This window comes from Capsicum annuum, chromosome 3 (assembly GCF_002878395.1).
Source record: "Capsicum annuum cultivar UCD-10X-F1 chromosome 3, UCD10Xv1.1, whole genome shotgun sequence".
NCBI classification, from domain to species: domain Eukaryota; kingdom Viridiplantae; phylum Streptophyta; class Magnoliopsida; order Solanales; family Solanaceae; genus Capsicum; species Capsicum annuum.
This window is the reverse complement of record NC_061113.1, coordinates 270004573-270019186: the sequence shown is the minus strand read 5'-3', so window position 1 is coordinate 270019186 and position 14614 is coordinate 270004573. Positions and strand designations below refer to the sequence as shown.

Below are 14614 nucleotides of genomic sequence, written 5' to 3'. Positions count from 1 at the left end.
CAAGTGTCCATACACTTGCCAACTTTTTTTGAGCATTTTAGTTTCTATAAATAGGCAACAACCTTTGTCATTACGCTGCACGAATCTTTTCACTTTAGCTTTAACTTCCTTGCCCATTTTCTTAGTTATTTTCCTTTCATCCTATTTTATTATATGTTTTATTAAAAGAGTTCTTTTAATTATATCATCATCTATATTAATTTGTTGGTATTTGCATTAATAATTTTGTTGATTCCTGTATTCTTTAATTAATTAATTAGGACAGTGCTGTTTAATCTTGGGGAAATATTTCACTCTGCCGAAATAGTTTCTTAAGACAGTGCCTAGCACGACTCAAGTATAATTTATAAATTACTTAAAATAATATCATTATTATTATTATATTGTTACTATTATTATTATATTGTTGTTGTTGTTCTTATTATTATTATTATTATTATTATTATTATTATTATTATTATACTGTTAAGATTGCATTGCAGTACTTGTTAGTAATGATATTTGTATATGATAATTCATTTACATGTAACATATATTGTGGCTGAAACTGAAACGCACGTCGATTTTTTAGGAATAGCATTTGGACCACATGTAGAAACAAATTTCATAACGTCATTCATGATAATGCAAAGGTAGTATAGCTGGATCCTTAGAAACAAACAATTTTTCCCTTTATTGAGCATAAAGAAGAGGCTAGGGCATCAATGCTTTCCAAAATATATTTATGAAGAGCATATATAGTCAGATGGAGCCTTTTCACTGTCGGGACTCAGTTATGCCCCATCTAGTTAATGCTCTCAATCGACTTCAATTTACGTCAAACTGTTTAACTAGGCACAAAATTTAATAAATTTATTTAAATCGTTATTTAAGCATATATAGAAATAATAAACATGTTTGAATTTACGACCAAGGCAAATTACATGTGTGTGCTCTTATAATAAAAGCGGACAAATAGCATGCTTTTTGAATAAGTTATGGTTCAACAGAAAATTTGTGACAATCATAGCTCAGACTAATCTAACGTAGCAGCTAGATTGAATTTAACATGAAGTCATATAGACTTGCATGATAAAGTTTTTTTTTTATGTGACTAATACAATTGTATTAAGTCATGCCGCTGGTCCTCCATGACTTACTTGCCACAATTTTTTTTCTGTAGCTTCGAAATCATAACGATCCGGTATAACTTATGAATAATCCAACATGACAATTACATTAAATATAATCATGTTGGTATGCCGTGACATGCATCGCACGGTTTTGACTCCTATTGCCGTCATCACTGCCGCTCAACTAAGCTATACAGTTGTATAAAACTTCATTTGTCTCACAAGTCGATAGACCTAATAAATTCAGTAATTTATAAGAATAAAATCTTTTTTAAATATAATTAATGTCAGTTACGTGAGATATGAACTAATAGTATTTATTTCCGAAATTAATGTGGGTCATGGTAAGTGGAGTGGATGCTACAAGTTGCACTACACATGCAAGCTGGTCGGATGGGTAATTTGGAATAATGTGCTATGAATCCCCACCAGTTTGGTATCCAAACCAAAACAGTAGCTTCTAGTTTTCTCCTCCTGCTGCTTCTCTCGTCTTTCCATTATTTTTCTCTCCTTATTCTCTTTAGTTTTTATTTATGTGGTTTCACTTTCAAGTCTCAGCATCACAGTTTTAATTTACAAGGCAAGATAAATTATCAAAGGCCACCCTCAAGTTTCCTTGGTAAGGAGGTCGGTCTTAATTAGGGATGGCAATGGGCGGTGCGGGTGTGGGGTGGTGTGGGTTTTAGGTTATGTTGGGCGGTACGGGTGTGGAGCGAGTTTAAGTAAATTGCGAGGTGGGTTGTCGGTATATATTGGTTTAAACTAAAAAAAAAGATTAAAAATTAGTATTATTCTCCTAAATCTATCTAAATGATATGTATTCTTCACTTAAAATTTTATGATACTTAACACAATATGTATAACACTACAAATAAACAATTTTATAACTTTTTAAATTTTTTTATTCATCTAAATGAAAATTTAATATTTGATCATTAGTTGTACACGTGATACTTTTCTGATAATTTCTTAGTGAAAAGTGGTATAATAAAAAATGGTTGTTACTATTTCCTAATATTGAAAATATTATGATTTTCAGTGGAGTTACAAATTTAAAAAAAAAAAAAAAAAAAAAAATATGAGGTGATGCGATGCGGGTATGTGCGAGTACGACTGTGAGACGAATTTATGCGAGTTTAAAGGTGATGCGATGCAATGCGGGGCAGAACTCGCACCACACTGCACCATTGCCACCCTTAGTCTTAATCCAAAATAACTTCTCCAAATGAACAATATGACGTCACATGTTTAAAATCACAAAATTAATGACACACACTGATACATTTGAAATATCTTTAGTTAATTCAACTTTCAACGTCACATACTGATACATTTTAAATATCTTTAGTTCAAGATTACAGATTTAAATAAATTATTTTCTTAAATTTCATAAAAAGACAATTCGGTGTACTAAAGCTATCGCTAGCTATTGTCAAAAGTTAAATCTGTGACCTCCTGATTATATGACAATAACTTTACTAGTTAGTCCAACACTCTCCTTCATTTTCTTAAATTTCATATTAAATTCAACCAAACCGGTCATATGGACTAGAACAGTGATTATCTACTTGCACTTGTTTATTTCTTTTGAATTCTCCAGAACACCTACTTGCAACTTTAATGCCAAAAGATAAACACAACTTGCGGTGGCTGTATAGTAAATAGCTCAAACGCCGTCACCCAATTTGCAATTGAGTGGGGCCCTAACCTTTTTGGTGTTGGGTCCCACATTAACATTATTATATAGTACTATATCCCACAACATAAACAAGAGTACACAAACGTTTTCTCATCCTTAAAAACAGTTTTATAATAATACTCTTACCACATCAAAACAGGCAAACAACATAAAGATCACAGAAGCTTCTGGATACAACACTTAGCAAAATATCTCACACAATTATTCAATCCCAGCCGTTCATCCCCTAATTCACTCTAATCTAAGCCGTAGAAAAAAAAACATTGGGTTAATTGTGTATTAATGGAAGGCCGGTTTCTGGAGAGTTCTTTCTTGAACCTTAGCGTTAAGGGAGAATTGTTCTTCTCTCTTCACACCTGCTCTTCTCTCTCCTCTTCCCAATAATGCTAAGGTTCCGTGTCTTCAATAAAGATATTTTCTTTTTATATTTTTAAAATCTTGAAAATAAATTCAATTGCTTTTTTGTATTAAATTAAAGGGGTTTGTTTAGATTGGATTTTGCTTTGTTGTTGTAGAAGGGTGAGTTTTTGTATTTAATTCGTCGACAAGACAGGAAGAATGGCTGGTGAAGAAGACAAAAGCAGTGATTTTTATGCAGTATTGGGTTTGAAGAAGGAGTGCACTGAAACAGAGCTTAGGAATGCTTACAAGAAGCTTGCTATGGTTAGAATTTGAAAACCAAAGAAAAAAAAAACTTGTTTTTGTCTATTCCAATCAGTTGGGTGTCTCTCTTCTTCTTCTTCTTCTTTTTTTTGATTTGTTTGAAAAAAATTGAATCTTGGTCGTGAAACAGAGTGATTTGAGCTTCCTGCATGGTATAATTATCTGTCTGTTTTTACTGATTTTGTATTTTTGTTTTAATAGAAATGGCACCCAGATCGGTGCTCAGCATCGGGGAATTCGAAGTTTGTGGAGGAGTCAAAGAAGAAATTTCAGGTCATTCAAGAAGCATATTCCGGTAACTAGTTGATGCTTTTTATAATACTTAATTTCGTCCAAAACTTGTATACCCTGTTCCTTAGAATCTTTGTCCCGCTAGTGCTACCTGAAAGTAATTGATATACAATTATGTGCAGTGCTGTCGGATGCCAACAAAAGGTTTCTGTACGATGTAGGAGTTTATGACTCTGGTGATGATGATGACGAAAATGTAATTGCTCTTTCTTTTATTCTCCCCTGTACGCTTGAGGCTGGATCATTTTCATGTTGGGGCTAATAATGCTGTCCATGTTGAATCTCAAGAAATAGGCTCAGATAATATTATTCCGAATTACTATTATCTGTTTACTTTGAAACAATGAAGAAAAGATGGTCTTTTTAGCTTTTAAGTAAGTCATAGATAGTGCCATTATTCTAGGGGAAAATGGATATGAGTTTACTTTGAAGGCTGAACATGGAAGTTTTGGTTTCTTCTAATTATGTACCGGTGATTCAATTGAGGATAGATTATTAGATCCTGATATTTATCCCAAATTATTCGGTTTCACTTGTATGATATTTCTCAAGGTGGCCCGGACAGCGCGGTTCTCAAAAAAAATCTGTAAGTATGATATTTGCATCAAGCAAATTCTTTCACAAATTTTGAAGTGGATATTCTTGTGCAGGGCATGGGTGACTTCCTAAATGAAATGGCAGCTATGATGAGCCAAAATAAGTCCAATGTGAGTTCCCTTTTTTTATCTTCTTAAATTTACATTGAAAAGACCCCACAAAAGAGAAAGGAATTTATGCTTCTATACTGGCAGCCTGCTAATTTAGTAAGAATGCTTAGTTCACAAGCATAAGATGCTTGTTGAACAAACTGGCATCATCTTCATATTGTTGGCTATTTAACTGAAGTAGTTTGGGTGGTGGACCCAACAGTAACACACTTAAGCTTGTTGACACAAATTCGTTTACATTCACCGAATATTATACTGCATTAGTACTTTTCTGCGTAGATGTCGCTAAGAGGTGGTGTGGTGTTTAGATGATTTTGTATGAATTGACAGGAAAATCAGGGAGAAACCTTTGAGGAATTGCAGGATATGTTTGACGAAATGTTCCATAGTGATGTGGGGACGTTTTCTTCCTCTCGGACTGGAACTCCTTCGATGTGTTCTACTTCTACTTCGTCGTCTACATCTCCCAGCGACACCTTTTTTGCCTTCTCCAACAAAAGAAGTTCAGCGGATATGAACTCGGATAGTAGCGTAAAAGGCGATTCTTGTCAATTCCAAGGATTTTGTGTAGGGGTTAGTTCCCGTTTCCTTGTGCTAAAACACAATTGTTGTACGAACTTCATTTTCTTTTTTAATCTTCGTTTGGGCTGTTGTTAATTCAGTTACGTATTCGTTGTGGATTCTTGAAGACAGGTGGAACATCTGGAAAATGCAACGGAAGAGAAAGGAGTTGGAGGAAGAGCTCCAAGAGTGGACGCAAGTAATAGGTGGGACGCTAAAAGGCAAAAGGTTCTATCATGATTTCGATGATTATTTTTATCCAAAGGATAGATAGGGAACATCAATTGACTAGTTCTTTTTGTGGTGGCTACTGTTGTTATTTAGGAAAAGATTTGTTGGAAGCTTTCTTTTGAAGGAAAGTATGATGTTTAACCAAGTAAAAATTAGTTCCAGTAGAGAGATGTGTCGTCCTGTTGCAAGAACTACTTGTGTTGTTGATATGATTGCTCTGCCCATTGTAACAGAAAGTACCGCCGGATTGCCTTTGAACAGTTGAAAATCAAGTCATGATAATGAAATAAGCAGGCAAGTTGGTCATTGAATCAAATGATCTTTGGCACTGAGATTTCTAGTTAAAGGAGCACTATATATACTATTCGACAATACTTCTTTTTCAGTTAAAGAGGCAAGGTTGCATATTCCCTGTTGTTGTGCGCATTTAACAATCTAACATGATTGGGCAACAAGAATCAATTATACTAAAAAGAACCTTTATTTATATTGTGATTCAAGGGATATACAGTAGTGTTGCTTCGCCTCTCCTCTTTAATTCTGATTGTGGTGGATAACTAAACATATAATTTTTCTTTTTCCGAAATGGAATATACCACACTAGTCACTTGCGAAAAATTTGAGAGAAGACTTTAAACTCATGTACATGTATTTAGTCGTGCTCTGTATGTTTTTATTTGTCATAATTTTTTTTTTGAGAATCAAACAATATAATTTTGATCATATTTTAAGATTGGTATGAGAAAATTTTCAACTTAAAAGTATTTTTTATTTAGTTTTTAAATATTCATCTTTAATTGAAAAATATTGAATTAATTTAATTTAATTTTTATTATATAGAAACACTGGTTTCGACATGAGCAGGTTGCTTGCTATATTACCTCTAATTAATTATTATAGTCATTTGTGTATTAAAAATTTAATAATATTTAATTAAATAAAATAAAAATAGACATTTATAACTGCTTCAATCATAGTTTTACTTAATATCTCTCTAATCAATTATCATAAGTCATTTAAGTATTAAAAAATTAATAATATTCAATAAAAAAATAAAATAGATATAAAAATAATAAATTAACATTTGATGTTATAAATTAACTTGACGTGTTATATGAGGTCCATTTAAATTTTTTTCACAAATATTTTTATAGTAATTTTGCTATGTCACTTTTAATTAGTTGTTGTAAGTCATTTAAAACATTTATGTTTCGTTATTTTAATCGTGATTTTACTATATCACCCTAATTAATTATTACGGCCATCTAAGCATTGTGCCACTTAAATTGAAATAAAAAAAATATTATAAATCACAATAATTAAAAATTTAAATTATTTAAAAAATATAATTGGCTATCGACGACACGAAACTTTGGACAAGGAGAGTAACATATATTATTCAAAAATTACATAAAAAATATTATAAATTACAATAGTTAATAATTTAAAATATCTAAAAATAATTTAATTTGTTATATATTTCAAAAAAATACAGAAAAACTATAAATCACAATAGTTAACAACTTAAAAAAATTTCAAAATATAAATTATTTGATTTACTCTCGAAATTATATTAGTGTCACTTAAATTGAAATGGAAGAAAAACATTATAAATCATAATAATTAAAAACTTAAATTATTTTAAATATATAATTGACTATTGCCTGTACAAAGAAAGTAATGTATATTATTTGAAAATTACATAAAAATATTATAAATTATAATAGCTAACAAGATTAAATTATCTAAATACGTATTAAAAGTATGATTGATTATTTAAATTCTATTTGTATCATATAAATTGAGACAAAAACAGAACATATATTGAACCCCTGCTAAATTCCGGATGAATCTTATAATGTATATGCAATTTTATTTTTTTTTAAAACGTTTGTTTACATATATCAAAATTGAAAAGGCAAGTTCTAATACAACACGTCAAATAGTGTGTAAGAAATAATGTTAGCATAAATAATATTCAGGGGGTAATAGGACCTTCCTTAAGTTCTGGTGTGTCTCAGCAATTTCGTTTATAGTTTAGGGCGAAAACAATGCATTTTCTCTATTGTACAAGCAGTGTTGGCATTTGTTGGATTTATGATAATGCAATTTTATTAAGATAATACATTCTATTCAAAATTATTTTTATATGTTGTAACAAATGACTCATATGTTTCAATGAAAGGAACATATACAAAAGAAAAGTTCGATAAAATATTTTCAGAAATATGTTTTATCGTATTCTCAAAGTCAAATAACTTCAATTAATATGACAAATGTTAACTTATAGTTTGTTTATTTTTTTGTAATTTTCAAAACACTTAAAATTTAAATTTAAAATATTAATTTAATTTAACAAGTTGACAAACAAAAGAAAAAGAGAAATGAAAGTAAAGGATAATGTTGGCTTAGTAGAGGAATACAATAAAACTTTGGGTTACTAATTGCAATCCACATGTGATGTAATATTCAATGACTAGCCGACCTTTTATCTTTTTCAACAATCATTCTCTATTTAATATAACAGGTGTCAAGTCTTATGTATCAATTTAATTTCATATTTTATACTTAATGTAGCAAATCTCAATCATATGATTAAAGATCTAAACTTCTAAATGCATTGAATTTTGTTATTTATATGAGTAAGTTATACATAATCTTCTTGTGAGATAATTTGACTCCTTAAAAAAAACAATCAATTAGTTAATATATTTTGTATATTCATATTTTATAATTCATAATTTTAATTGTCATCAATCTAACAATATAATCAAAATATCTTAATATTGGGTCCGTATTGACACGAGTCATGTTCCTCTAATTTAGATATAAAAATTAGTTAAGTTAAACTCTTAAAAGTGAAATATGACAACAAAAAAAAAAAGGATGGCGCTACTTATCACTTATGTATCGTTTTAAATTTCTTAAAGGTCTCTCTTCTTTTTTCCCTTTCTATCCTATATATTAACATATAAGTAATAATATCACACTTAAAAAAGAATTCCTTTAAGGAAAGATAATATTATAAAAAAAACAACTAGTGGCCAATGGGGCCACTAAATCAACTTGGGTTTTATTAGTTAAAGGTGAGGGTTGAAAAGAAAAGTGAAAGTTTCCTAAAAGCCATCCAAATTCAATTTTGTCAAAAAGTTGAATAAACTTGATTCTGCCCCACGCCCTGCCCTTTATTAGCAACTTGTGCAATTTATGCTAATAATAGAAATGTGCCTATTTAATAGGTCAAGTAAGAAAAAAATAATCAAAATAGTCACCTATTTAATAAGTTACCAAAATAAATTAAATATAATAATTTTTATTTTTTTATAGGTCACCTATTTTTATTTTTTTTTAGATTTTCGTGGAACTCGTAATAATTTATTACGTTGTATAGTTTTTTTGTAAAACATAATAATTTACTACGTTTTACAAAAAAAAAATTTGTGAAATGTACTAAATTATTACGTTTTATAAAAATTCAACTCCGTTAGTTGATTGTTAAGAAAAAAGTATAAAACGTAATAATTTATTACGTTTAGCCTATTTTGGTCACTTTATTTCTAACTTTGCTTATTTTGGTTCCGAGTTCTATTAAAGGTTGTGGTGAAATGATGAATTTTCTTTATTTTTAATTAAAAATTTAAGTTTAAATTAGAATCGACTTTGATAAAAAGCATCTTATCTTTCAAAGTGAAATTTTCTCAGGTGAAATAAAATTAATTGACCCTCAAAATAGATATCAAACATGTCTGCTCAACTTGCACTCATGTAGATTATTAGGCTCTAATAATAGGTTTATTAATTCTTAAATCCACTTTGTTCTTTGGAGTGCCTAATACTTTGTTCAATTGAAGAATTATGAAGTTGCCAGCGGTTTTATGTATTAGATTAGATGGATGCTATTATGTGAATTAATATTCAACTTGCAAATGATGGATCCCACTTGTACAACACTCATTTATTATCACATATACTTGTAATTTATTAGTCCAAGTTGGTTTTGTTTATTTTAATGAACCATAGATTTTATTTTGTTTTCTTACTTGAAAAAAAGAAGTCATTGATTTGTTGCTTGACTGGTTTGTAACTTAAAAACATCAAAATGATCAATGATCAAAGAATTATAGTAGTCTACTAGCATAAACATATAATATACTCAAGTGCAAGTAAATTTATTGTCAAGTGATAATGACTAAAACAAGTAAGATTATTCGATATTCTTCTCATTCCACTTTCTCTTGAGTGTCGGTTACATCTCAATCAAATACTCCCTCCGTACATGTTTCTAATCTAATAATATCTGTTCAGTTTGAAAAATTAATAAGTAATTCACCTATTTCTAATCTAATCTAATCTATTTTTACCTTTGATTATAGATACTATTACTTATTACATCTCCTAACACTTAAATGACTTATAATTAATGAGTACGATATAGTAAAATATCCTTCTAATTATTATTTTTTAAAGGGTGTGGCAAGTCTTGAGCAAGTAAAGGTAGGATGCACATGGGATTTGTACAAGAAACAATAAATAAGATGATAATGGCCTACCTTAACAAAAGGGGATGTAGCTCAAATGGTAGAGCGCTCGCTTTGCATGCGAGAGGCACGGGGTTCGATCCCCCGCATCTCCATTTTCTAATTTTGCTTCTCATTTCCGATGTGGTTTGTTGTCTAATTTTGCTTCTCATTTCCGATGTGGTTTGTTGTCGTGATCATCTATCTATCTTCTTATATCTCGATTAGTGCATTGTTTTGTGTTTACTATGTTGATGGTGTATAATAATCACATGCAGAAGTTTCAACTTAAAATCAGTTGGATGTAAAGCTGGCTCCATTGTTTTGTGTTTACTATGTTGATGGTGTATAATAATCATACGCAGAGGTTTCAAGAGGTTTCAACTTAAAATCAGTTGGATGTAAAGCTGGCTCCATTGTTTTGTGTTTACTATGTTGATGGTGTATAATAATCATACGCAGAGGTTTCAACTTAAAATCAGTTGGATGTAAAGCTGGCACCATTTTCTAATTTAGCTTCTCATTTCCGATGTGGTCTGTTGTCGTGATCATCTATCTATCTTCTTATATCTCGATTAGTGCATTGTTTTGTGTTTACTATGTTGATGGTGTATAATAATCACACGCAGAATTTTCAACTTAAAATCAGTTGGATGTAAAGCTGGCACCATATCTTTTTGATCCAGTGATAGAGATGCGTAAACTGTACAAAGAAATTCGAATTTGTCAGAAAAATCAATCATTTGGTGGACTGCATGCACAAAATATCAATTCTTTGGAGTAGTTACGTTTTACAAAAAGCAACACCAAGGTGGGAGCATTTTTTCCAAATCGCGTATGCAGTAGAAAAGTTCAATCGATCACCCTCAATGTGATGAAGAGACATTGTATACACTAACCTTATGGCTTTCAGCTGCCACTTAGACTGGTTTATTCATGCTCCTATTATTTTATGGTGTTTTCGGGTAAAAGAATCTGTATTTAGACACAACAACTTCAACACTAGTTCAAGTTTAAAACAAGAACACCATGAAGAACAAAAACACCCTCAACACAAGATCAAAGTGATCCTTCTAAGAAGTGTGTTTTATTTTTTCAGAAATTAAGATGAAACAGAAATATAAAGCTAAGTCCCCCGACTTCACGGAGTGTCCTTAAGGAATAATTCCCCTCACTATGCCCGAGGTTTTGGAATCTTCCTCCCAGGATAAAATGGCTTTCAATCCAACTATAGTAGTACCTCAAATAATTGAATTCGTCGAACTCACTCAACGATTTGATTGATCACAAAGAATGTTTTGAAGACAAGAAGAGTTTTTATTTCAGAAAATTTTTCATTCATTTCTAAACCTGTGGACGAAAGCAGGTTTATATAACCATCAGATGTCTCTTCTGAAAGGTGGCAATGGTTCACTTAAAAGGTGTATCATTTGGAAGAGTCATTTCTGTTCATTCGAAACATTGTATCTTTTTCTGAATAGACAAAACTATCTGAACAATTACACCTTTTCCAAAACAACATGTCTTTTGCTCAAAGGTTGTGTCCCTCCTTTTTCCATTCACACCAATTAAACACAACAATCCCCCACATGAATGGGGAATAACTATTCTTTATACAACTTTACGAACAAGTATGTGATCATCAAGTAAAGACTGATTGCCTCTGGATAAATGGGTTTCCCTTTGAACTTTCCGTAGTGAACATGCATCGGATGCACTCGGTCAATCGGTAGATTTGATATCTTTGAACCGTCGAGCTTTAATGTACACCTAGACAACACATGTCACACAACCAACCTTTTACCGTTTATGGTTCTCACGGTTTTGTTCTTTTCAGCCATGAATACATCCCGATTTCATGAGAGCTTAGAGAATAGGCCTTTACTAACATTCTCCTTGAAGCGGCTTCCACTTCTCCCTCACATAGGTGATTTCTAAACGTTCAATCCTATAGATTAAATTATTTGGTCAAATCTGCCAAATTTAGATAATCATTAAAAGACTTTTCACTTTAAGTCTTATCCTTGTTTACTAAACATAGTCTATATCATGAGAATGGGTTAGGTAATTGACAATGTAGAACCTGTCAGACACAACTTTGTTTGATCTCCTTGAACCTAGCTCTTGGTATCTCCAGTCTGCTAGGTAGAGTTACCGTCATGCTGACTTGTCCTAGGCCTTAAACCCATTCCCTTGGATGTTCTTTCTACTCCTTCTCTAGATAGGCCTTTTGTAAGTGGATCCGACACATTTCTTTTGACTTAACATAGTCAACAGTGATAATTCCACTAGAGAGAAGTTCTCTAAAGGTATTATGTCTCCGTATTATGTAACGAGATTTACCGTTGTACATCTTACTCCCTGCCCTACCTATTGCCGCTTGGCTATCACAGTGTATACATACTGGTGCCACTGGTTTGGGCCAATAAGGAATATCTTCCAAGAAATTCCGGAGCCATTCTACTTCTTCACCGACTTTATCCAATGCGATAAATTCAGATTCCATAGTAGAGCAAGCAATACAAGTCTGTTTAGATGATTTCCAAGAGACTGCTCCTCCATCGATAATAAATACATATCCACTTGTGGATTTTACTTCGTTCGATCCGGTGATCCAATTTGCATCACTATATCCTTCAAGTACCGCAGGATATTTATTATAATGCAACGCATAGTCTTGAGTGTATTTTAGATACCCCAAAACTCTTTTCATTGTCGTCCAATGAGTTTTGTTGGGATTACTTGTGTACCTACTCAACTTACTAATAGCGCATGCTATATCTGGTCGTGTACAATTCATAATATACATTAAACATCACAATACTCTTGCGTACTCCAATTGTGAGTCACTTTCCCCTTCATTCTTTCGAAGTGCAAAGCTCACATCTAATGGAGTCTTGGCAATATCGAATTTCATATACTTAAATTTGTCAAAGTACATTTTTGATATAATGAGACTGTGACAATGCCAACCCTTGTGGAGTTCAATGAATTCTTATACCTAAGATCACATCCGCAACTCCAAGGTCTTTCATATCAAACTTGCTCTTGAGCATTCGTTTCGTTGCATTTATGTCAAAAATGTCTCTACTGATGATCAGCATATCATCCACATATAAACAAACAATGACTTGGTGATTCAGAGTGTCTTTAATGTAAACACATTTATCACATTAATTTCTTGAACCCGTTTGCCAACGTGGTTTGGTCAAACTTCGCATGCCATTCTTTAGGTACTTTCTTTAGTTCATACAACGACTTAATAAGTTTACACACCTTATTCTCCTTTTCTAGAACCAGAAAACCCTCAGGTTGTTCCATGTAAATTTCTTTCTCCAATTCTACATTTAGGAATGCGGTTTTCACATCCATTTGATGAATTTCAAGACCATAAACTACTACCAAGGCAATTAACATTTGAATCGATATTATCCTTGTTACTGGCGAGTATGTATCAAAGTAATCAAGGCCTTCTTTTTTCTTGAAGTCTTTTACTACAAGTCTTGCCTTGTATTTGTCAATAGTACCATCCGCTTTTATTTTCTTTTTGAAGATCCATTTAGAACCTAAAGGTTTATTTCCTGGAGGAAGATCAACCAATTCCCACGTATGGTTGCTTAAGATTGAATCAATCTCACTATTGACTGCCTCTTTCTAAAAGGATGAATCCAAAGACGACATCGCTTCTTTAAATGTTTGAAGCTCATTTTCTAAGAGAAATGTTACAAAATCTGATCCAAACGTAGTAGAAGTTCTTTGACGTGTACTAAGTCTTGGATTCTCTTCATTATGTACATTCTCACTTGGTTCATCTCGAGGTCATTTAGATCCTCCACTAGACTGTTCATGTCTAGTTTTATATGGGTAAATGTTTTCAAAGAATTCAACATTATCTAATTCAATTACCGTATTTTTATTTATATCTAGATGTTTGGATTTATGAACCAAAAACTAACATGCTTTACTGCTTTTAGCATATCCTAAGAACACACAGTCTACAGTCTTAGGTCCTATCTTAACCCTTTTAGGTATAGGAACTTGGACCTTTGCTAGACACCCCCACACTTTGAAATATTTCAAGTTGGGTTTCCTACTTTTTCATTTCTCATAAGGAATTGATTGTGTTTTACTATGGGGAACTCTATTGAGTATACGATTGGCTGTAAGGATAGCCTCCCCCCATAAGTTTTGGGGTAAATCAGAACTTATAAGTAAGACATTCATCATTTCCTTCAACGTTCGATTTTTTCTTTCCGCAACTCCATTAGATTGAGGTGAATATGGGGTCATAGTTTGATGGATGGTTCCATTCTCTACACATATTTCGGCAAAAGGAGATTCATATTCTCTGCCCCTATCACTTATTTTCATTTTTATCTTTTTCTCTAACTGATTTTCTACTTAAGTTTTGTATTGCCTAAACGCATTTGTTGCTTCATCCTTACTATTTAGCAAGTAGATGTAATAGTATCTAGTGCAATCATCAATAAAAGCTATGAAATACTTTTTCCCACCACGTGATGGTGTTGACTTCATATCACAAATGTTAGTATGTATTAAGTCTAAGGGATTGAAATTCCTTTCAATGGACTTATAAGGATGTTTTCCATACTTTGATTCCACGCACGTTTGACACTTTGATTTATTGCACTCAAAGTTTGGCAAAACCTCTAAGTTAATCAGTTTTCGTAACGTTTTGTAATTAACATGGCCTAAACGTTCATGCCACAAATTATAAGACTCAAGCAAGTAAGAAGAATTTGAATTTTTATTGATTTCAACATTCATTACATTCATCTTATAAAGGCCCTCAGTGAGATAGCATTTTCCTAC

The 14614-nt window shown here is 31.9% G+C and overlaps 1 protein-coding gene and 1 non-coding gene across 8 annotated transcripts; both read left to right on the top strand.

Annotated features, from left to right (window-relative positions):
- Positions 1 to 2879: 2879 nt before the first annotated feature.
- Positions 2880 to 5580, top strand: LOC107861646 (dnaJ homolog subfamily B member 6). Of its 7 annotated transcripts, none has more exons than XM_016706949.2 (8): positions 2880 to 3202; positions 3327 to 3474; positions 3676 to 3769; positions 3888 to 3961; positions 4416 to 4472; positions 4803 to 5045; positions 5166 to 5239; positions 5358 to 5580. In XM_016706949.2, the coding sequence occupies exons 2-8, from the start codon at positions 3370 to 3372 to the stop codon at positions 5527 to 5529; spliced, it is 819 nt and encodes a 272-aa protein (XP_016562435.1). In that variant the 5' UTR covers positions 2880 to 3202; positions 3327 to 3369; the 3' UTR covers positions 5530 to 5580. The 7 variants fall into 7 exon arrangements, with proteins under 7 accessions (XP_016562435.1, XP_016562434.1, XP_047266204.1 ...); XM_047410248.1 differs by having other exon boundaries at positions 2881 to 3202; positions 5166 to 5261; XM_016706948.2 differs by having other exon boundaries at positions 2880 to 3474.
- A 4244-nt stretch (positions 5581 to 9824) lies between these two features.
- TRNAA-UGC lies at positions 9825 to 9897 on the top strand. The gene has a single exon. It is a non-coding gene; the product is annotated as a tRNA-Ala (tRNA).
- The last annotated feature ends 4717 nt before the right edge of the window (positions 9898 to 14614 follow it).

Excerpts from the sequence above, each read along its gene's own strand:
- LOC107861646 (XM_016706949.2), top strand. The coding sequence starts at position 3,370 with ATGGCTGGTGAAGAAGACAAAAGCAGTGATTTTTATGCAGTATTGGGT. Across the intron at positions 5,046-5,165 it reads TCCAAGGATTTTGTGTAGGG|GTGGAACATCTGGAAAATGC; the intron begins GTTAGTTCCCGT and ends TCTTGAAGACAG. Across the intron at positions 5,240-5,357 it reads AGAGTGGACGCAAGTAATAG|GAAAAGATTTGTTGGAAGCT; the intron begins GTGGGACGCTAA and ends GTTGTTATTTAG.